General features: G+C 39.7%; 1 protein-coding gene across 1 annotated transcript; it reads right to left on the reverse strand.

The window, feature by feature from the left end:
- Positions 1-12,391: 12,391 nt before the first annotated feature.
- LOC135115197 (uncharacterized) lies at positions 12,392-16,574 on the reverse strand. The gene is made up of 2 exons (XM_064031704.1): positions 16,387-16,574; positions 12,392-14,390 (listed from the first exon to the last, which is right to left on the reverse strand). Exon 2 carries the CDS (start codon positions 14,377-14,379, stop codon positions 13,030-13,032), a length of 1,350 nt encoding a protein of 449 aa, XP_063887774.1. The 5' UTR covers positions 14,380-14,390; positions 16,387-16,574; the 3' UTR covers positions 12,392-13,029.
- Between the last annotated feature and the right edge of the window lie 8,780 nt (positions 16,575-25,354).

A 25,354-nucleotide genomic window follows, 5' to 3' on the forward strand; every position in this document is an offset into this window, starting at 1 on the left:
GAAAGAATTTAATAATAAAGTCGCTAGACCCCAACCTGCATTCAAGGAACTGCGCAGATGACCGCTAAACATAGAGACAGATAAGCACTCCGGGATCCATAGTATTTAGTTAGGTGGTGCACCCCAAAGAAGATTTTAACAGATAGGGGTCTTCTTCAGTTTTTTTTTTTTTTTTTTTTTTTTTTTTTTTTTTTAGTGTATTAGGGATCTTCTTCAGTCTTTTATTTTTATTTATTTATTTTTTTCAAGTGTTTAAGTAAAGGTATTTATTTTCTTATTTACTTTTTCAATTAAGCCAGTTTTCATGGTCAACTTTTGGGAGTACTTCAGTCTTCAAGATACACTAACTGATTCATACATATATAAGCTTTTGTTCTCTGAATATTATTTTTTGTTTAAAATGTGACCAGAGAATCAGCACAAAATGAATTCTCAACAAGAATTCCTAATACTATCTCACCAGGAGGAGGAGGAGGCAGTAGACACATGCCACAACAATAACTACTCCCAGTGAGGTCTAAAGCACTGGATCAGAGGGTGCTATGAATTTATAATTAAACCCAGGTGTGATCCTCACTGAACATTTCCCTTTGTGTTCCCACAACACAAAGGGGAAGTCACAGCCTGCCTTCTAAAGACAACTCTCTCCCATCACACAAAACTACAAGCATGTAATAACACACACACCCTTCACTCAAAATTCAAAATTATCATGGTGACTCCTACACCAGCCTCGGAGTCACCATCTGGGGAGGGGACCACAAATGTCCCTTGTTCAGACTGCTCTTATGGTATGGACACCTCTCTTCCTTCACGCAAACCTACAAGCACCTAATTACACACACATACACACATGCCTTTCACTCAAAATTCATAATCAGTATGACAACTCCTACACCAGCCTCATAGTCCTCATCTAGGGAGGGGACTATAAATGTCCCCAGGTCAGACAGCTCTTCTGGTATAGACCCTAAGTGTTTTGACAACCCTCTTAACTTTTTCTTCATTAACTTATGCAACATTTGTAGTCTTAGATTTTATTTCCAATCTGCAGAACATCACCTCTCTACTAGACCTCATCTTCTTTTCCTCGCTGAAACATATGTGTCTGAGACATCTAACACTAACCCTTTTTCTTTTCCCTCCTACTTTCTCTATCCTCATTTTCAATCCAAGGCTGGATGTTGTTTCTATATGCGCAATGACTTAAATTGATCTCATGCCCACCTTACATAGAGTTACATAGAAAACCAAGCCACAACAAACCTTGGGGTCGTCATGAGGCAACCTGACCTAGGACTACTAAGATGATAGTAAAAGAAACAGACAGGAAAGCAGAAGGTTCTCTCCCCACCCTCCACTCCCTCCAGCATAAGCTGTACAGGAAAACAGGTCAGAAATAAATACCTTAGAGGGTTAGAGAAGGAAAAAACTTAAGGAAATTTATAGAAAAGAAAGAAAATAGATGAAATGAAGTACCTGTATTTCCTCAAAGCAAGTAAGTTAATCACTAACAAACAAATGCTTTTGGCCACAAATTGCAGGCAAAATATTTATCAAGATGGCATTTAAAAGTCTCTACAGTATTGCAGTCTATCATGTCTCAAGGAAGCTCATTCCATATTTTTATCATTTAGTGGAAAAAAAATTTTTTGATTCATGAGAGTTGAAGGAATTCCCAACAATTTTGCAACCTTGTGTGTAATTTGAAGCATCTGTAGAGAAATATTTACTGCAGTCCATGTTATCAATGCCTTTGATGATTTTAAACACCTGTATTAAGTCACCTCATAGTCTTCTTTGTATTAATGGAAATAGATTTAATTTTATAAGATGCTCTTCATATGATTTGTTTCTTAGGCTTGGAATCATTTTTGTTACTCTACACTGAACTCATTCTAATTTATCAATGTCTTTCTGGTAGCAGGGGCACCATGCTTGAATACAATATTCCAAAAGGGGATGGACTAAAGAGTTATACAAAGTGAGATTTATAGATTTGAATATTTTAGATTTATATTTAAAAGATCTGCTGATTAAGCCAGTTATTTTATTTGCTTTCTTTACAACTTCTAAACATTGTTGGCTTGGTTTTAAGCTACTCGATATTGTTACTCCTAAATCTATTTCACTTTTAAGTTAGGTACCATTTAAAACAAGGTGGTCCAACTTCTTTGACATCTTGGGCCATTACAGCACTAAATGGTTACATGAAGGGCCACTAATATATATATATATATATATATATATATATATATATATATATATATATATATATATATATATATATATATATATATATATATATATATATATATATATATATATATAATCCTAGTTCCTAGTAATATTTAATATACAGACAGAAAAACTGCACCTGTGTTTTTCATGCACAAATTAAATTTATCATGCAATCAGTCATGGGCCACAGGCAATTAACTGGCATGCCACTTGTGGCCCACGGGCCCATAGTTGGACCATCCTGATTTAAAATATACTTTGCTTTCTCGTTTCTATACCTTATGTGAAGCAATTTGCACTTATCTGTGTTAAAGCTCATTTGCCAGCTGTGCCCCCACTCTAACAACTTGTCTAGATTTTTCTGCATTTCTATTACTTGTTAGTTAGAGACAACGGAATTGATATTATACTGGTAATGATATTATACCGGTAACATCCTCATCTATGTCATTTATATAAACAAGGAAGAGAACAGGTCCCAAGTCTGATCGCTGTAGCACCCCATTGGTTACATTAATCTATTTGGATGCTTTTCTATTTATTACTACTCTTTGTTTAGAGTTGTGTAGTCAGTTTTCTACCCATCTCAACACATCACCTTGGATACCACGTGATTTTAGTTTAATCAGTAAATATTTGTGGGAGACTTTGTCGAAAGCTTTTTTGAAAATCAAGATACATCTACTAGTTTATTCTTGTCATACTGATTCAGAATACCATAGAAGAAATCTAAGAGGTTTGTGAAATGAGCATTTGTTGTGGAAGCTGTGTTGAATACTTTTAAGTAAGTTGTTTTCTTCTAAGTGATTAACGAGTTTATCTCTTATTAGTGTTTCAAGCATTTTGCATACGACTGAGATTAAGCTAATTGGCTGGTAATTACATGGTAAAGATTTACTGCCTTTTCTGAAAAATCTGAGTTATGTTAGCAAGCTTCCACTCATCAGGCATTGTACTGGACGGAAGAAATTTATTGAACAGTGGTTTAACTAATTTGGATTTCACTTCTTTTAAGATGTGTGGTAAGATCTTGTCAGGCTTGGGTTACTTTCTTACTGCAAGTTTATCGATGCATTTTGACACGTCACTTTGTTATATTGATGCTTCTTAAGATGTTGTTATTAATTTGGACTGCTGGCACTGTAGGGATGTCACTGTGGTCTTCTGCTTTAAATATTGAGGCAAAGAAAGTGTTTAGAATGTTACTTATTTGCTCCTTGTCATTGGTGTAATCTTCATTTTCATCAGTTATGGGTCCGATAGTTGAAGTAATCACTCTCTTTTCCCTGATAAAGCTTGTTCGTTTTACTCTGGTTCACAACACATAACTTGGTGGACCTTTTGCTGTGTTTGATTAACCTCTTTGCTTCACGTCTTAATGAATCTAGTGCGTTCTTCATTATTACTGAAGGATTTCAATCTGTTATGGGCATCCCTCTTGGCATGCAAGCATTCAGCTATTTGTGTGTTTCACCAATTAGGCGTGATGTTTTGAGTGGGACAATTTTTCATCAATACACATTCTTGTATTGCTTTTAAGTATCTATCCATGAAAAATTTCCAGTGAGCATTAATATCTGTGGTGGTACATAAGTGACTCCTATTGATTTGGTTAAGCACTGATTCGAGTTTACAGAAATTTGCTTTTCTGTAGTCAGGGACTTTTCCTTGCTTTTATTTGACTTGTCAGCCATGAAATTTATGATGAATGTGATTGTGCAGTGGTCACTATTACTAAATTCCTTGCTGACATTCACATATTTTACTAATTCATCATTCATAGAAAGCACGAGGTCAAGGACATGGTTATCACATGTCGGGTTCTGCACAAATTGTTTAAGTGAACTTTCTTCAAGTTATTATACGTGGTGTCAGGTGAGTGATTCACCTCACTTAGTCACCCTTAGATTAAAATCATCAAGGATTACAGCGTCATGTGTGTCACTTATCTTGCTGATTTGGTGGAAAATGTTGTTAATTTGGACTGACTGGGCTGGGGGTCTGTACATAAGAGCTAAATCTAGTTTTGTCCCATAATTATTTTTTTAATAATATAAATAGAGCATCTAGATTTGCAATGAGAGGTTTTGATAATAGAACTGGAGCGCCTACATTTGCAATGAGAGGTTTTGATAATAGAACTGGGTTGGGACTGACTTTGATGCAGAATAAGATGTCACCTCCAGTTTTACTTACATATTTTTTTTTTTTTTTTTTCAGATATTATATAACCAGGAATTTTATGTTCTGCTATATAGTCCCTGACTTCTACATTTAACTGTGACTTTGTTACGCCTATTATAATGTAATCCTCTGTGAACGCTATTTCCTCTAGCTCTGAAGATTTGTTATGCAAGCTTCACATAGAAGACCTTAAGCTTCTTTTGAGTAAATGATGAGTCTTCTATGTAGATGAGGCTGTGCAATCCTGCTGGGCATTTTTTGGCCTGAAACTTTTTTACTTGCAACCTCCTGAGTCATGCTGCTCCCATGCTGTTGAGGTGCAAACCGTTCTCCTGGAATAGGAAGGGTTTATTATACAGTCATCCCAGAGGCTCACATAGTCCACACCTTCATCTGCACAGAGAGATCTTATACAGCTGTTAGTACTAAAGGCTCTATCATAGAAGATGGCCGGTGCTCTGGTCCAGGGGAGAATGCCTGCAACAATAATATTTTGAGATTTAATCTTGTGATGCTGAATCATCCTCTTGTACTCCTCCATCAGCTCCTTGGATCTGGTGTTCTCAACATCATTACTACTTGTGTGGATTAAAAAAAAAGGGCATTATTTTCTGTTCCACTGGCTGCCTCATCGCATGGTTCCGTAATGTTGACTAGGTATCCACCAAGCATACACAAACGTTTCTGTGACTCAAGGGCCCAACCACAAAATTTGGATAGCTGGCCTCTCACTATAGAGTCACCAACCAGCCTTGTCTTGAAGGTATCTTCTTCCTCTTTACTCAGGACCTTGATTCTTTTGTAGGTAGAGATGGGGAGGAATTTCTTTTTATTAATGGGGATGGCACGATTCCTGGCTATGGTGAAGGACGTTTCCTCATGTGCAGGGAGACGTGGCACTTTGGGCCTGGCGGGGATGGTGGTGGGTCTGGCAAGGGTGAGGGCAGTGGTGGGTGCAGCATCAGGGAGAGAGCAACTAATATTAGAAGAAACAAAGTCCATGAGAACTTCAAGTGGCTGGACAAGCCGCTTGAAACCGCTTCTGTACAGCCTCTCAATCTTGCTCTGCATGTGGCACAACCCACAAGCTGAGGAATTCCTAGAGTATTGGTCAGCAAACTTGCTTTGACAGGCATTACATTGTCTGAGGAGAGAAGACATAATGAGTGGCAACGGTAGTAGTCATTTAAACAACAGAAGAAACAGGAACAACAGCAGTCAAGACTGAAAACAGCAACACAACAGGATGTGCATAGTGTGGCTTGGTGGGAAAATGGGTCAGGATTGGGCAGGGTTGGTGCAGGGGCTGATGGCTTCAGGTCAACTCCCTTGGAAATTTTATGCTGCTAGAGCAAGTGGTGTTCTTCTTGTTGTTGAAATTACACAATTGCACAGACAAATGCACCTACAGGGGTTAGTGATACCCTTGTAAGAAGGAGAGGTTAAGCATAAACAAACCAAAAACAAACAATCTAATAAGGACTAGTGGTCAGAAAATAAACAGCCAAACTGGTAAGGGAAGTGTCTATGTTAGTAACTGTGTGTGTGTGTGTGTGTGTGTGTGTGTGTGTGTGTGTGTGTGTGAAGAGTTGTGTAAAATGTATGTAGAAACAATAGCGAGGAAGTAAAGGGTGTGGGTACTAAGGATATAAGTCAACACTTAGCAATGCTGCAAAGTGAAGTGGAGTAGGGAACCAGAGCATGCGCGGTGCTCTCTTCCCTGTAGTATGTCGCAAGGACAATAACCTTCCGAGTTTTCCATCATCTGGCTATGACGATGGAATCACTCTTGTAGTAGGGTGGTGAGTTAGCATATATAGTAATATCCAAGGTCCAGGGATAACAGCGAACATTAAGTAAAATATCTCCCAGTATAATACCAAGATTGCCAGGTACAGTGTTTTGACTTCATGGCCCGGAGGCCGGTGTCATGCTAAATCTTTCCCTGATCCATATTTCTCCCAAGTGATGCCTCTGTGCATGCATACCATATTGAGGGATAGCGTCAAAACACCACCCAGGTACTTTATTTATTTTTACATATTATCAACTCTTTTTTTGAGGTTTTATTGACAAATTACTATTGCTTCATAGTATAAGGATATATACTAGGAACTGAGAAAGTAAACAAGAGTAGTGAATGATAAGATCATAAGAGAGCACCAAAATCTTCTCCTTGTGCAAGTGTCAAGTCCTACCATCATGTTATGTATTTTATTCATTACCAACATCATTATAGAGTTTTATTGACAAATTATTAATGCTTCATTGCCTGTGAAATATTTTAAGGTAGGAATGCAGCAAGTAAACAAGAATAGTGAGTGATAACAGAGCACCAAAATCTTTTCAATTTGCATATGTCAAGTCCTACCACCATGTTGTATGGTTAAAATATTCCACAGACAATGGGCCATTAGTAAGTTGTCAGTAAAATTCCATACCAATGTTGATAATACATAAAATACATAAACATAAAACATAGTGGTAGGACTTGACATATGCAAAGGAAGATTTTGGTGCTCTGTTATCTCTCTACTCTTGTTTACTCGCTGCATTCCCATCCTAACATGTCAATATACAATGAAGCAATGGCAATTTGCCAATAAAAACCTCTAAAAGTAGTTGATTATACATAAAAATATATAAAATACGTGGGTGATGTTTTGATGCTGTCCCCTTGATACATTGCACATGCGCATTGGTGTCACTTGGGAGAAAAATGGACCTGGGAGAGATTTGGCATGATTAATTGCAGACAAGGAGTGTGTGGAAGGGTGCACAGCAATCCTGCAGGACAGAAGAAAGATGAGAAGCGTCTTGCGTAAATGAATGAATAAATGATAAATAAGAATTCATGTAGTAACAATGAGAAGCATAATAATAACAATAATAAGAAGAAAATAAACTTATAATATATGTATGGACATCCTATCATATAGCACACCCAGACTTATGCTGCAACCCCGCAGCAAACAAAATATATATATATATATATATATATATATATATATATATATATATATATATATATATATATATATATATATATATATATATATATATATATATATATATATATATATATATATATTATATGAGTGGCACAAACACATCAAATAGAAAAATATGAAAAAAAAAAGAAAGAAAACGCAATAAGAATAAGAATGAGAAATATGGATATATGAATGTGGAGTGTGCTTATCGGTGTGAGGCACACAAAAGTAATTAAAATAAAGGCAAAACAAATATGTAAGTACACACACACAAAAAAAAAAAAATGTAGAGAAATTACCATGAGGCACAAGAAGAAGAATAATGATAATGTGAAATATGTGTACATGTTATATAGGGATAAATGTTTAAGTGTGCGTAATTGAGGAAGGCACACAAAAGACAATGACATAACAGTAAAGAATGTAGAACAGAAAAAAGTTAAGAAAATATCACAATATGCAATAATAATAAGGATACCAATAAGAAATATGTGGATTTGGATGTTTAGCAGGCATATCTTTGCAAGACACACGAGATGATGCAATATAAGGACATAATATATAAACACAAAAATGTTAAGAAAACATCCCTCCTGCAGGAGAAAAAAAGAAATATCACTGCAGGACAGCACAAAAACAATAATCAGTCTGATCCTAACATATGGAAAAAAATAATAAACCCTCCCAAGGGCACAACAAAATGGACAAGCTCTTGGGACAGCAAAGAGAAAGAGAAAGAAAAAGTGCATGATAAATATGAAATGAGGTCCCCCAAAAAATTTTACATATTCTTACTACAAAGATGATAGGAATGTGTAGGGATAAAATTAACAGAAATATGAGAGACAGGCAGAAACTGAGGTATTGGAGAAGCAGAAGAAAGGTGTGGTCCCGAACCTTCTTCAACCTGTCAACATGGACAACATCTGAAATATTAACATTTGGATAAAAAAAAATATATCACCAGAAAGGCTCTTTGTAATGAGAAAAGACCATGAAAATTTAGATTCTAATTTAGACTGACGCAAAGGTGAGGCTTTAAAGACAGCGTCACCAACACCAAGAAACACAGGCGTGGCTGTACTGTGTTGCTGACTAATCATCTTCACAAGTGAAGCCTGTAGGCTTTCTTGCACAGATGCATGGATAGTCTGAAATGTGTGAATATAAGACTGTTCATAGTCATCAGCAGAATACATTGGTACACATGAAGTTACTAGTATGTCATGAGGGAGACATTTCTCTTTGCCAAAGGCAATATAGTGAGGAGTCTTTCCCGTAGACAAATTCACAGAACCACTAATGGAAACAGCTACATGTGGAAGCCAATCTTCCCATGACTCATTAAGTTTACCTGCAACATGCTAAAGGATTTCCAAAACTTTTCTATTAGTTCGTTCCTCAAGTCCATTAGAAATTGAATGGTGAGCAGCAATAAAGTACTGGGAAATTCTGTACTGCTGGCAAATGATATTAAGGACCTTATTCTTAAACTGACCCATTATCAGAAAGCAAAACTGAAGGTGTAGTAAATGGACAAAGGAGGTGGGACACCAAAGCATGAGCCACAACTGGAGCAGATTTGTTAGGCAAAGGTGCAAGAATAACAAAGCAACTGAAATGATCAACACAGACTAAAACATAAGAAGATCCTTGATGATTGCAAGGTAATTGCAGAAGGTCCATAGCAACAGTATCAAAAGGATCAGCAGGAGTTGGATATTCAAGCATAGGAACTATGTGAGTGGTACCTTTAGTTTATGCACAAGAAAGACATTGTGGTACATAATTTCTAATGTCAAGGCTCATTGTAGGCTAGTAATAATGCTTATGAGCCATTGTTAAAGATTTGTTACGTCTTGGATGACCAAACTGGGGAGCGCCATGAATGAGTTGAAGCTGTGATAGAACTAAAGAAGTAGGGATGACAAGTTGTTGCTGTTTGATCATGAACTGACACAGTATGACATAATATACCATCAGTAAGGGTAAACTGAGACAAATGAACATGCAACTTGAGTAAAGCAGACTCATCTCCTGATTCTAAGGCATATACAGTAAAATCCCACTCATCCGGCATTCAATTATCCGGCAGCTTCAAGTATCCGGCACATTTTTCCCCGAGCCTTAAAATCAATAAGAAATCAATGTTTACTCGTAAAATCGATTAAAATTCCCGCACGAGGCATACTTTGTCCCCTTGCCACCAGAGCGCACTGCTTCGCATCACCTGCAGCCCACTGCACTGTGTTTACTCAGTGACTCAGTCCCATGTGTGCACTGTTTATCGCCTGACGCCTTCATCATGCCTAAAGTTGTAGAAAAGAGGAAGCGTGTTGTGCTTACACTTAAGCAGCTGATCAGATCAGCTGATCTTTGTTATGGTAAGATGCGTGAGTGTAGGGTGGTGATTATGGACATAATTTCGCTTCTATTCAAGTATCCGGCAATATTCAAGTATCTGGCATGTCTGGCATGTCGTTGATGCCGAATAAGAGGGATTTTACTGTACCACAGCATACCATAAAGGGTCTTCATGTTGGGCAGCAAAAAGTTCCTCATGAGAAATTAGTAATTTCTGGCACAAAAGCAACAGCAACATTTCGAGAGAGAGAGAGAGAGAGAGAGAGAGAGAGAGAGAGAGAGAGAGAGAGAGAGAGAGAGAGAGTGCTTTCAGTCACATTTGCTTTACTGGCCAAATACTTGAGCATCGGGTTAAATTCATCAACTATGACTAACCATTTGGCGAGATGACCTGATAGATTTTTACCCTTGAAGATGTGAAGCAAGGCAACATAATCAGTATAAACAGTCAATTGGTAGCCATAGATGATGTCATGAAATTGACATAAAGCCCATCTGGTACCAGAGCCTCTAGATGAATAACAGAGTAACAAGATTCAGCAGTATTCAGGGTATGCTGGCATACACAATGACATGAGGAGGAGAACTCTGTCAGCTGCATTAGAACAACGCCTGCACCTAAAGCACTTGCATCAGTACGGAGTGTAAAAGGCAGACTGTAATCTGGAAAGACAAGGACTGGAGCATGATTGAGTGCATGTTTGAGTCGGTCAAAGCTAGTTTGCGGGGTGTTGTGCCATATGAAAGAGACATCCTTTTTGAGAAGATATGTGAGAGGTGATGCAATGGATGCAAAGTCTCTGATGAATGCACGGTAATAACCCATAAGACAGAGAAAAGAACACATGTGGTTTACTGACTTCAAGATAGGAAAGTCTTTAACTGCCCCAGCTTTAGCATCAGTATTGTGAATGCCATCCTTGTCAGCTGCATGACCTAAAAACTCTGCGTGAGGAAAGGAATTTACTCTTAGGCATGTTAAGTTTAAGATCCACTTCTTGGAATTTTTGTAAAACAAGGTCAAGCTTGTCAAAATGAGACTCAAGATCATGTGACACTAAGATCAAATCTTCAAGGTATACAAACTAACCATCACCAGTAAGACCTCGAAAAAGAGAATTAACAAGTTGCTGGCAAGTCAGGGATAAATTACATAAACCTATTGGGGCATGGAGCAACTCATAATGGCATAAAAAAGGCAGTAATCTCACGACTTTAGAATCCAAATGGGTGGTGCTGGAATATCCATTGCAGAGATAGTAATATCCTGATAGGGGATAACATGATGTTGAGGAAAACATCAATACCATGAGTTACAAGTGAGTCAAGTCCTAATAGACCATGACTGTTGAAGACAAAATCAGAGGTTACAAAAAATTTTGCTCCATATGGTAGTAAATTATTGGCAAGAGACAAGGGTCGAACAACTTTACTCAAGGACATGCAAGGAACAACTTTGTACACTGAAAAGATTATTGTCATTATGCTGTAAGGGAAGTTTAAGTCCTTCAGTTTGGAATAAGCCTGGACACTCAAGAGATTACAAGAGGCACCATTGCCAACTGCCAAGGAAAGAGGAGTGTCATTAGAAAAGCACTGGTAAACTTGCATACCTTGAAAGGCAGCAATGACATTGGGAAGAGCAAGAGAGTGCTCCGGAGAAGACAGCACTAATTTTTCCAGCTTTGGGTTTGACAGGTCAGAAAATTTGACAGAGAAGCTGTCACAACTTGTTCTCACTTCCATTCTAGAATTTTGAAACATTCCTCTGTCGTGTGATTACCTGGACCATGAACAAGACAGAATTTAGATGGACACTCAAGAGACATGCGAGGTCTCAGAGCCGGAGACAGCAAGCATGTATAACATGTCAAAGCAGACGGAATGCTCAAGAAGCATGTGAGCTCTCTTTGGAAGCTGGAGTCGTGGGTTCATATTCCACCACTGCCACCAAATATTGACTTGGGTGATGAGCCAGCACATATAGTAATGTCCAAGGTCCAGGGATAACAGCACAGTGTAAAATATCTCGCAGTATAATAGAAAGACTGCCAGGTATAGAGTTATGACTTCATGGCCTGGAGGCCAGCTGCTGACTAACTGTGAACAATAAGGAGCACACGGGAGGATGCACAGCAATCCCTCAGGACTAAAGAAGGACGAGAAAAAAATCATTCAACAGTATCAAAATAGCCTAATTACATTTATTACAAAAAAACTCAGTATCCATTGTATCAATGTCCTCCTGAGACTTTTCACTCAAATTCATCTCACTCAGACATTCTGCATGCCACCAGCTGTCACACAATACACATTTTATCCTTAACTTTCCTTTTGTTTCACATTGACATTTTCCACAGAGCTCGTTCATATCATCAATTACATCATCCGAGTCATCGTCCAAGACTGGCTCATCCGCACTCTCTGAAGTTTCTGTTTCCTTGTCTTTCTGCTTTTGGGAAACATACTGAAGTGTCCTGAATCGTTTTTCTTTCCTTTTTCTCTTTTCTTTTTCTTTCCTGTTGTTTTCCTTCTGCCTTTTCTTTTCCTCCATTCTCTTTCTCTTTGCTTCAGCTTCTTGTTCTTTAATTTTTTTTCTCTCTTCTCTCTTTCTTTTTCTTTCCATTTTCTCCCTCTCCTCCTCTCGTTTCTTTCTCTGTTTCTCTTCAATCATTTGCCGGTACTCAACACCGCTTATTGAGCATGGCAATACTGCGATGGTCTTTTTTAATCCTTTTTTCTTCGGGAATGAGGGCAGCGTGAGGTAATCATCAATCGTTTTGGAATTTTTCTTTGTAGAAGGCAGAGGTTGTGGAGCAGGCTGGGATGTGTAAGGCAGGGGTTGTGGAGCAGGCTGGGATGTGGAAGGCAAGGGTTGTGAGGCAGGCTGGGATGTGTAAGGCAGGGGTTGTGAGGCAGGCTGGGATGTGGAAGGCAGGGGTTGTGAGGCAGGCTGGGATGTGGAAGGCAGGGGTTGTGAGGCAGCCTGGGATGTGTAAAGCAGGGGTTGTGAGGCAGGCTGGGATGTGGAAGGCAGGGTTTGTGAGGCAGCCTGGTATGTGGAAGGCAGGGGTTGTGAGGCAGGCTGGGATGTGGAAGGCAGGGACTGTGAGGCAGGCTGTAAGGTTTTCTCCAACAACACCTTCCAGTCTTCATAGGGTGGGTCATCCATGTCGTATCGCTCCTCGTACCGCTTCATGAATTTTAGAGTTGTTCCTTCCCCTAATGACAGGCTCAGCTTCATCAGCTAAAAAATGTTGGAGAATGCTGAGAGAGTGGGAGTTCTTTGTTCTGGCCCAGGGAACTTGGATTTGGCTGCTGGTGAAGCAGAAGGAACAGAGGTTGAGATTGTTGGGGTACATGCGGGAAGAGCAGTGATGCCAAAAGATGCTGAGGTAGGGAGAGTGACTGGAGCAGCGCTGGAGAAACTGCAGCTTGGCTTCAGCTTGTCTGAGTTGAGTACAACCTCAGGGTTAAAAGGATAGATCCCAGACTTAACAAATCCCTTGTAAGCAAGCTCTCGTCGTGCTGTAGTGTCCCAAGCTTTCTTTAGTGTGTGGGCAAACGTGCACATGGTGACACTCTCTCCAGTTTGGTACTGAAACTTTCTGACGGCTTCACTCCATGCTAGTTTGATTGCCCCAAAGAAAGCTTGATCCAGTGGCTGGATAAGGTGACTGGCATGCGCCTTCAGGCAGTAAAGGATGACACCATTCTTGTTACACAGCGTGCTGATTGCCAGGGAATGATGGCTGGAATGGCCGTCCACAAACAGCACCACTGGTCGCTTTTCTCCCAATTTGGGAATGAAGATGTCCCTCAGAAAGCTAAGAAAGACCACCTCAGTGATCCAACCATTTGGAGTTTTTTGAAAAAAAGCCTCTTCAAAACCTTCCAACGCATTGAAGCGAGGATCTCTGGTGTAGGGAAAGATCAGCAGCGGTGGAAGGTACTGCCCCATGGCAGAGGAGCAGGCCAACATTGTCACTTGCTGCCGTGTGCCACTTGTGACAGAGTAGACGTGTTTTGCTCCTGTCATGCTGATGATTCTCTTTGTCTTTGGACATATATTAAAACCACTTTCATCAGCATTAAAGATCCGGTCAGGAGAGGTCAACAAAGTGGGATCGATGGTGTCCAGGTAATGTTTCATTTGCTGAAACCATTCACCTAGAGCATCCTTTGTCACAATTGCTCTCTCACGGCCAAGTGGTTGTCCAATTCTTTCCCGTATCTCTGGATGCCTCTTGAAAAAGGCTCGCATCCAATCCTTTCCAGGGCGGTTGTTTTTGAAGACAGTCCTCTCTTCCCTATCATCGAGAATGGTTTTCACCATGTCTTTGAGGTCGTCTTTGGTCCGTCCAAAACCTCGTTGAGACACTTCAATCAGCCAATCTACTAGCTTCTTCTCCTCTTCCATTGACAGAACTGTTTTGGGAGCAGGCTGCATAGGTCTTCTTCCCCTGACCTTATCCCCAAGGGTGGCGTAAGGGATACCAAAAGTTTTGGAGGCGGCATTCAGGGGCATCTGTTTAGATCTTACCAGCTCCACAGCTTTCTCCACTTGTTCTTGTTTGTACCGCTGTGTTGATGCCATTTCAGCAAGGGCTGTTGAAAAGGATCAGAGCAAAAATACAAATTAACATGCATAATGGAATAATATTTTTTTTTTCATTTTTTCCAAAAAAAATATTAGGCTATCCTGGCATTCTCCGCTTTACAAGTTAAAATAGCTTGTGAGTAGCATCTCTCCAATGTTTTTCACGATAACATTAACCCGTACAGTGTTGCTTTATAGGAGTGAAACAGGTCATGTGGGGTTGGATTTTGGCCAAATAATATTATTGTCTTATAAAATTGCAAAAAAATAGCTGATTTGAACGATATAAATGCGATATATGTGTGTTCCCTGTAAGCTGTCGTTTTCTGTCAGTCCTTTCATGCGTGGCACCAATACTCCAGTGGTGGTGCGTAAGACGAAACATGTAGAACAGTACTATGTAACTTCCGCTTCTTATTTATTATTTCCGACACACTGTGAATGCTTCTTCCATGACTATATATTGTTTAGTTTGAGTTTCTTGTAAAATATATCTGAGGATTGTTTGTCTAGCCTTTCTATAGTCATATCATAGTACCAAATTTATTACGCTCGTACAGACTATATTTTCTCTATGTGTATATAAGTAGCACAATATTATCCCTTCATTGCACAAGCATAACATGTTTTGTAACACCAACAACAAAAAAATTACACACAGCTGCCCAAATAACCCATTATACGAATTTTATGTTTTTTTATGTTGGTACTCCTGCATACCACAGCCCACCCGCCCTCGCCCGCCAGCTGATCACATACCCCAAACATTTTCCCATTTACTACATAGCTTCCGCGTCTTTGCATTTGCTGCCGACCAATTTGGTATTGCTCTGCTACTGTACAATTTACATAACATCCCAATTTTACAAGTATATCTAAGAGGTAATTGTGTATTACCTCTGGACTGTAGCATATCCCATGAAAATCTGTATGGCTGGGAAACTGATGACTCAGGTTCCGAGCCAGGAATGAATACAAAGGAGAAACAGACAGCAACAACCCTGTTGGGCCCAACGAGGCTGCCTGTATAGCTAACACTACACTAACTACAACTACAGTTCTATACTTCTATCTATCTACTGTGGGCCAAAGTAAGTAAGATGAGGAATGAATGATATGAAAGCACATGTGCATAAAAGACAGCAGAATTATCGTCATAGAGAATATTCTCTATTTGCGCCGATGTCAAGCCCCGCGGCATGGTGCACAGGACAACACGTGCTAACAGCGAGGGTGTAGCAGCGTGTCTGGCTATCATGACTCATTGCCGGGCCAGCCCGCCAACCCGGCGCCTCACGCCCCAGGGCTGCCAACACAACCGACGATGACTGTATGCATGAACACAAAATATATTGAAATTGCTATTCAAGTTGGAATAATATAAAAATAGCTGATCTACTGAACAGTATTTTGAGTATATTGATAAGTAATTATGACACCACTAACATATTTTTATAAATATACCTATTTTTTCAATAAATCATTCGTGGTCATGGATACATTCTATGTAATAGACCACAGCAATACAATAAAAATGAGAGTGAGCTTTCAAAATCATATTTAGGCATAGAAAAGACATCTTGAACCATTTCTACAGGTTTAGGTGCTGTGAAGTAAAAGAAAACAATGATCGTATATATACGTACTAAACACTTTCCCTCCCGAACGTATATATACGTACTAAACACTTTACGGGTTAACCATACTGAAAATGCAGATAGCCTAAAAAGAGAAAACAAAAACAAAACAAGCACTCTAGCCTAGTGTTGCTTTTGCCTGGTGGGCGCGCGACCCGCCATGAGCGTTTGTGGCGGGTTTGCGCGCTACCCACGCCCTCTCCTATTTGCTGACACTCAGGCATGTTTATCCTCAACCATTTGACAGTCATGTATTATAACAAAGAATTGATTGACAAGTTATGTCAGTTTTGTATCAAAATAGGTAGCAGTGACTAACACTGATATTCATGTGTGTTAACGAAACAGTTAGCGGAAGACAACTTACCTCAGTATAGCGGAAGACGCACTGCCTCTCTCTCCCTGGCGCAAACACAACACTGGAACGGTACTGGCGGGAAAATTTGAACTACGGCCCGCCATTTAAACACTCTGTTTGTGTGTTATGAGATTTAACGCGGGGCTTAGCGCACAGACCCAACTGGCGCACAGACCCTCCAGTACTCTAGATATAATATGGTGTTTTCCCACTGTATTCGAATACAGCTGAAGAAAACAAAAAATTCTGCAATGCACATACAAAAAACATAAGTAGAATATTTGGAGTTTAGGCCCAACTCTCCAGACATGGTAAACAAAAAAGTGGAATGAGATTCAAAACACTCAGTACTAGAGTATGGAATGGCCTGTAAAAAAAAAAAATAAATAAATAAATAAGAAAAAAAATCAGATAACTACTAACGCAGTCATACACCCCAAGAGTTATTCATGAAATAACTTTTCAGAAAGCAGAGTCAATACTATGATCACTGTGCTTTGATCATAGTTTGGTAGTAAATAGGCCAGCTGCTGAAAAGCCCTTTCAGCTTCAACTGACTTTGGTGGTAGAGTTGAAAGCCAGGAACAATTTCTATAAATTCTGAGGGCCTGAAACAATCAATCCTTTTAAATTATGTGTTGTCCCCAGTTGCCTCAAATACACTGAATTCTCATTGTGGTTACATTAATTTCTCTTTTTACTCTGTGTCTGAATCTGATCTGTCAGTGAGTGAATTTTGTTGATTTACAGATGTTTCCACATTATCACTAGTTGTAGCTTCTTCATCACTTACTTCAAATAGTCTTCCTAACAACTTTTTAGCAAACTCCACAATGGCAGACTTACAGGGTAATGCTAATCTCATCCTACCTCACAGTTGTTATAAGCCTTCCCACAATGCAGATATTTCATAAGCCCTATAAGAACTGCACTCCTCCTTTCATTTATTCTGTTATAGACAGAATTTTGCAGCCTCATTGAAAATTATGACTTGTTCATTCAATTCTCAACATGAATGAAAACATACCTTCAGCACTAAGAACAGTTGTATCTCTATGTCCCATCCTCTCTGACCCTAGCTTCACTGGTTGCAATGCTGTTACTAAGTCATTCAACACTTTTAATTCCCCATTTCTGATGTTCATTTCCATATCACAATAAATTATAGCTTTAGAAACTGACTTTTTACCTTGAGAAATCACTCTAGCATGTCTAGTATGCTGTACAGCTTGCTAGACATGCTAGAGTGACAAGGTGGAACGTTCCACCTTGTCTTAGAGTCAAATTTTAGCATCAGTTCTTTGTCATATTCATTAACAACATACATCTGCAGCTTCTCATTTCTTTTTTTTTTGGGGGGAGATGATTTTCTAAAAATCTTTACAATTTTCCAGACAAATCTATGTTCCCTACTTCACCATCTTCCAGATCCACTAATCTAATATTTTCCAGATCCTCATCTGATACCACCTCTGTCATACTACTTAACTGCACATCATCAACTTCCTCTTCTTGGAGATGGGTAACATTTCTCCTTTCCAAACTATATCCGAGTTATCATTTGCTTTCTTGTAAAGAACAGCAAGATGTATTCCATGAGCATAACACATGTGGTGACAGGTCTTAATCAATTTGCTGAATTTGACCATGACACTATCTCTTACACATGCAACTACATCTCTTTCCAAGTTTACCTGAAACTCAGCTAACTTATTCCTAATTATTCCTAGCTAATTATTCCTAGATTCCAAAAGGTATCACTAGCATGTAAGTTTATGTACCTTTTTTAGTGATGTATACTCATCAAGATAATTCAAACCTAACCCCAAAATTTTTCCTTTTGTTGATATCAAATATCACCCTTTCTTTTGCAACATTGTACTGCCTATGTCAAACCTAACCCCAACATTTTTCCTTTTGTTAATATCAAATATCACCCTTTCTTTTGCAACATTCTACTGCCTATGTACAAGATCCATAACAAGAGTTGAACTTTTGAGGCAATTTGTATCCCCATGGAAGCAATGATGTTCTTATAAACTCACTCTTGGCGATGGCATTTATGGAAAATCCATCCACTTCAACTAGCAGTAGATTGCAAGCTTCCCAATGATTTCTTCTTTCGTCTCCTCCTTTGTCAAAAAATCAGTCATTTTCTGTTGCACAGAATTTCTCTTCACTTTATTTGCATCTTAATCATGAGACTTATCTAAAGGACGTTTGAGATTTTCTGTTGTTTCAATTGAATGTTTGCTCTTGAGGTAATGATCTACCACTGGTAGATCATCCTCTGCGCTTTATAACTGCATGACTTTTGCATCATGATGATTCTTCACATTTAATTTTTTTTCAAAATATTTCCATGCATAAGACTTTGTACTGGTTGTTGCTTGTCTCATCTGTCATTTTAATGGTTATGTAAAGTTGGATAATTTAGTAAATCACCTAAATAAATCTATATTCACTTACAAGGATGTTGTTCATGTCACAATAAATCATATCTATGTGATAGATCCCATATTTATAAAGTCTGTAACAGGATAATTCAATCATGAATTCACAATTAGAGACACAGTTATGAGGAATACTTGTTTTCTAGTTTCTACTATGTTATTTCAGGCTCAGCCCACCGAAGCAGAATAAGGGTAAGGAAGGAGAATGTTAGCAACTAGCAGGAAGCAGGCCACAACAACTCAGTTCACATCACACAACACATGTTATACGCATAGGGATAGAATAGACTAACCTGACCTGACTCAGAGCCAGAAGCCCACCAAAGTAAAACTGTACGAGAACAGTATGTGTCGTCACTTGTCAGCTGATTCAGTTCATCGCTCATAGTTATAGCCTCATATTACTTGCTCCCAGACATTCTCTCTCTCTCTCTCTCTCTCTCTCTCTCTCTCTCTCTCTCTCTCTCTCTCTCTCTCTCTCTCTCTCTCTCTCTCTCTCTCTCTCTCTCTCTCTCTCTCTCTCTCTCTCTCTCTCTCTCTCTCTCTCTCTCTCTCTCTCTCTCTCTCTCTCTCTCTCTCTCTCTCTCTCTCTCTCTCTCTCTCTCTCTCTCTCTCTTTAAACTATTAAACACACATGTTCATTGCAGCCTTTGCTAAAGTTATCTTTGTTGTGTATAACTCTTTTAAAGCATTACTGTGTGTGGTATAATAAATATTAATATTTTGCTAAGATGTATAGGCATATGTATGTAACCAGTGATTAAATCAATGTATAAATAATAAGCAAATAAATAGATTAATAAACTAGAAAATGATGTGGTTATATATATACAGTATTTACAAGAGAGGTCATATGTATCTATATGTTAAGTTCACTGAAGGTCAGACACGACCATATTTTTGTGTCTTTCTTATGGAGGGTTGAGAGTCTGAAGGTGTAACCACTTGTGTGTGGACACTTTCATCTACTGTGTGGACAGACATCGTACGTCCACCACAGCCGTGAGGGTGTTCCACCACACTACAGTGGCAGAGGAGAAGGCCCGTTGGTGGGTGCTGGAGCAAGACCCTGGCACCTCCAAGAGGAGAGCGTTGCTCAATACCGTTCTCGTATTGCGCTCAGATCTCCTCCAGGTAGCCCTCAGGTCTGCTAGGTGAGAAACATTCTGGATCTGTGCTTTATGAAGCACTGTCAGCGCTGCAACTTTCCAGCGATGATCCAGAGTGTCCCTCAGCACTGCTCCATCCTCCTGTATCTGCTGCTGCTGCTGCTGTTGTCGCTGCCGCCACGGTTGCTGGCGAGGCTGCGTCTGTCTGGCGCCACTGATGAGGCGCTCTGCCCTCCTTTGCACTTTGTCCAGCAAGTTGAGATGACATTGGGCACTGGACATCCACGTGAGTGGCGCGTACTCCATGATGGGCCTGACCTGAGCCTTGTACAGGTTCAGGAGGCCATTGGAGTCAAGGAGGTGCCTCAGACGCCGCAACAGTGTCACCTTCTGAGACGCTTTTCGGGCCATGTCCTTGAGGTGACGGTTGAAGAGCAGCCGCGAGTCCACCTCCACGCCAAGAATGTTTACGCTGTCTTGTAGAGGGATGTTGTTGTCTCCCATCTTCAGCCTTCCACGCACCTCACGTGCATCCTTGTGAGAGTGGGATACCACCATGGCCTGAGTCTTTTTGGGGGGAAACTTGACTTGCCACCGGTCGCCCCAGCCCATGATGTCTGAGAACAGTGCGTTGGCAGACTGCACTGCGGCCTGCGCCTCCCCTCTCTCGTAGGTCAAAGAGATGGTGCAGTTGTCAGTGTACACACTGGCTGAAGGACCACTCTCCAGGAGGTCATTGAAGTAAATGTTCCACAGTATGGGTCCCAGAACTGACCCCTGTGGAACAGAGGCCTCTATAGGAAAGCTGGCAGAGGTGTGGCTGTTAACCACAACACGGAGACTCCTGTCCATCATGTAGCTGGAGAGCAGGTGCAGCAGATCCCCAGTGATGCCCAGTTGCCCCAACTTTGCCAATAGTCCCCAATGCCACCCAGTGTCGAAGGCCCCGGTGATGTCCAGGGCAATCACTAATGATGGCCGGCCAACATCCAGGGCGTTGTGCCAGGATTTGGAGAGAAGAAGGAGTAGATCTGAGGTGGAACGTCCTTTCCTGAAGCTGAACTGCCTGGGGGAGTGAAGGTGGTGCTCGTCCAGGAACCTCGTCACCTGCTCTCCGATGACCCTCTCGAAGATCTTGCTGATATATATATATATATATATATATATATATATATATATATATATATATATATATATATATATATATATATATATATATATATATCTCATATTTTGTAACAGATATAAGAGAAAAGTTCTAAAAAAGTATCCCAGGATTTCACAAATTTCCCAGAAAAAAAAAAATATGGCCAGAATCCAAAGATCCCGGGATCTAAGAATAAAGGGAAGGAAACCCTACTTATAACTACCCCAAGCAGCAAGCTTGCAAAAGGCTTGTGAGAATTATGAGCGGGCAGTTGGGCGGAGCAGAAGACCCAGCCACTCGTGGATAGCAATACAAACATGTTAGGTGAAAACAAGCCGATGTGCATGTGTTGTTTTCAATAAAATCTCAAACATACAGCATACTAATCAGTCATGAATGAAAACCATTATTAACACCATATAACATGAACTGTTTCAAGTTAAGTGAATAGTAACATTTGCTTACAATGAGCGTGGAACAGTCAAGCCTTCCAGCAGCGTGTGGCATCCTGGCAGGGCAGGTAAAGGTGTCTGAATGGCCTTCCTGTCTTGGACCATGACTTCTAACACATCATTGTGTTCAGGTACAATGCCATAATGCAGTATGAGGTCATGACTGATACAAGCAATTCACACTAAAAATACTCTGCAGAGTAGCTTGTATTTGCACAGGTGATGAAGTAGGACAGGTCTAAAGAAGCGATATGTGTGATAGAATGTTCCCTTAACTTGGCGGAATCTGAGCAGCAGGGCAAGGGACCTTACTCTCACTCCTATGAATGATCTACAACCTGAAGAGCTGCTGGACTTGCTCCCTGCATCACAGTTTCCCTTTGCTCCATTCCATAATTGCTAATAATAAACCATATTTCATTATATTATAATACCTGAAGTCTGTCTAGACAGACCAGAATAACAAACAGGGATACCTAAGAGATGAACGCACCCAAAACATGGAAATAGTGTGAGAATACCAGCAGAGACGCTTTGACATTTTGTTTCATAACTGCTGCACTCGTCATATTGGCCATCAGGCATCATTTTGACCCGGAATGTCTTAACCAGGCTATGGCATATTGCTATATACTTCTTTAAATGTGTCAACCATTAAACAAGAATAACCAATGTTTCTGCCTGTCTCTTTCCTTTGATCAGAAAAAGAAAAAAAAGAATCAGTCATATATGATTATTTTTATTAAACTAACATCACAAGAACTGGAAGACCAGCAGTTCACATATAAATAGCACAAACTTCAAGGAGCGAGTGGTTTAAGGCTGCTGCAGTCTCTGTGATGGGCACATTGGCAATAAGTTGTACGACATTTTTTCCTTGGGCAGCACACAGGGCAACTCCTCTGGTCACTTCTTCAGTGGTTTATGGGTAGAGCTCTGAGGAGCTAAAATTATTGTGAGAACTGAAGAAGCCTTTTGTCAACCTCTTTTGTGGTTTTTGGTGAAACTTTTGCTGCTGCCTTAGACATATCAAAAGCTTTTGATAAGAGTCTGGCACAAAGCTTTGATTTCCAAACTGCCCTCCTACAGCTTCTATCTTTCTTTCTGTAATTTTATCTTGTGTTTCCTTTCTGACTTGTCTATTGCTGCTGTGGTAAACAGTCACTGTTCTTCTCCAAAATCTATCAACAGTAGTGCTTCTCAGGGTTCTGTCCTGTCATCCACTCTCTTTTTAATATTTATCAATGATCTTCAAAACCAAATTTCTTGAACTATCCACTCCTACATTGATAATACTCTGGACTGTTCCTCATCTTTTCATAGACATCCAACCCTTGAGGAAGTAAATAGTTCATGTAGGGAAGTCACAGAATATTTGACTTATGATCTCTCTCTAAAATTTATTGAGACAGCAAACCTAGTATTGTTCAATACCTCAAAAACCCAATTCCTTCATCTATCAACTCAATACAGCCTTTCAGACAACTGTCCCCCTTCAGTGACACTCAACTGTCCCCCTCTTCAACACTGAACATACTCTTTGTGTCCTTTATTTATAATCTAAACTGAAACTTTACATCTCATTTCTAGCTTTCACTTATACTGCCCTCTTGGATAGGGAGGAACCAAAAGCTTTTCATCTCATCAACTCCTCTCCTCTGACCGTCTGTCTTCAGCCTCTTTCCCATCAGTGCAAAGTTGCATCTCTTTCTGTTTTCTAGCACTGTTTTCATGCTAACTGCTCTTCTGATCTTGCTAACTGCATGCCTCCTCTCCTTCTACAGCCTCTCTGCACAAGACTTCTGTCCACCTTTCTAATGGAAGTTAACCAGTATTCATCCCTTTCTCTTGTAAGTTCTGGAACTCCCTGCCTGCTTCTGTACATTTCTTCCTTCCTATGACTTACAGTCTGTAAAGAGGGAGATTTCAAGACACTTATCCTCCATTATTTGATTTATCTATTTGTAATTCTCTGTAGGATCTGACATTAAGTGGGTTTTTTTTTATCTATATAGTATCTTGCTGCCCTTAGCTAGTGGCCTTCTTGCATTAAAAAAAAAAAAAAAGGCCAAGGAGGAGTATTCCTGACTATTTCTCCCCACTCTGGGTGATGACCAAGGGGGGGGTTTGCTAGTCTATCTTAACTGGTAGAGGGAAAGAGCTGGGAGAGCTCATCTGTGGTCATGATGTAAGAATGGTGGTGGATGGCAATTGAAGCCCTGATGCTGATATTTTCTCCCCTGACATTGTCCTGGGAGATGGCAGGCATCACCTTAGCAGACAAGTGTCAAGCAGCTAGCTGCTACAGTCATTGCTGACTGGCACTACTGGTCACTGGCTGCTACCACTGCTACTGGCCATTGGCTGGCACTGCTACTATTAGTCTCTGCTGGTTGACACTGCCACCACTGCTGTTAGCCACTAGACTCGCCTGTATAAAATATAAGGCTTATCACCCCCTGTCCATCATCTCTTTCTTGTCTGGCTGATGTTCCACACCCATTCATTGCTTCACTTCCTCCGTGACCACTCACTGTTTCCTGCAGGGGGTTGATGATGCACCAGGAGGCTTCATGTGGTGTCAAGACAGGGAAGTATCAACTGGGTCTGACCTCAGTGACTGGTGGAACCACAAAGAATGTGAAGCCACCACATCGCATACCTACCTTCTTCCTGTTTTTGTGGTCAACATCATGTGGTGCCATTCTGATTGGTTGTCTCTCCCTCCATGGGTTTTAATATTTCCGTTTTTTGTCTTTCCTTCTTTTCACTATTCCATCTATCCTAAACTCTCCTTGGTCTATTTTCATTAAAATGTCAGATAATTCCTTCATGGATTAACTCCAAACACAGATTCTCGCTATTTCATCAAAGCAGACATCATTTAAATAGGAGGATGGTAGGGAAGTGGGAAGATCTTTCAAAGCAACTGGTGGAAAAGGTGTTTAAAAAACAAAAGCACCATACTCTAATCTGCTGTCTGTGACCCATCTCTCCATTTTAGCCAGCACAAGAATAATAAACTAAGTTTAAGCAAGGTTTACAGGCCTTTGGATTGGGGAAAGTATTTAGAGTGTATCTCTCCATGTCAGAGACAATCACCTGTGTTATGCACTTGACAGAGTGGAATGGATTTCTGATAATAGAGTAATTAAATAGTCATTCCAGGAAAAATCAGAACTCTGCCCTTTTAGTTTCTCTTATTTAGCAGATGTGTAAAACCAGAAGCTGGTACCATTGGTTTGATGACCCCAGAGGTAATACTGGAGCAATAGGACAGAATATGGCATTAAGACTAACCAAATGAACCCAATGGAAAGAATAGCTTGACAAATAAATCAAGTTTAGAAGCTATGAAAAATGTTTTTTGTTGTCCTTGACCAGTGTCCCCTCTTACATAAAAAAAAGTGGCAAGGAATACATTAGCTCTAGACCATGTAAAACAACAAATTGGAAGGTTTGTTTACTATAATAAAACTATTTTGTATTGAGCATTTAAGCATGCCCCCTTTGGTGACTCAGCTTTCCACTGCCCTGCAAAACCTACCTGCACCACACCAAAGGTGATCCAAGAATATCCTCACCTTCAGTTATATATCCTCTATTGGCCTCCTCTTCTTTTTATATATATATATATATATATATATATATATATATATATATATATATATATATATATATATATATATATATATATATATATATATATATATATATATATATATATATATATATATATATGGCATTAAGACTAACCAAATGAACCCAATGGAAAGAATAGCTTGACAAATAAATCAAGTTTAGAAGCTATGAAGC

This window comes from Scylla paramamosain, chromosome 29 (assembly GCF_035594125.1).
Source record: "Scylla paramamosain isolate STU-SP2022 chromosome 29, ASM3559412v1, whole genome shotgun sequence".
NCBI lineage: Eukaryota > Metazoa > Arthropoda > Malacostraca > Decapoda > Portunidae > Scylla > Scylla paramamosain.

What these genes read in the sequence shown, in the direction of transcription:
- LOC135115197 (XM_064031704.1), bottom strand. Translation starts at nt 14,379, where the DNA reads ATGGCATCAACACAGCGGTACAAACAAGAACAAGTGGAGAAAGCTGTG.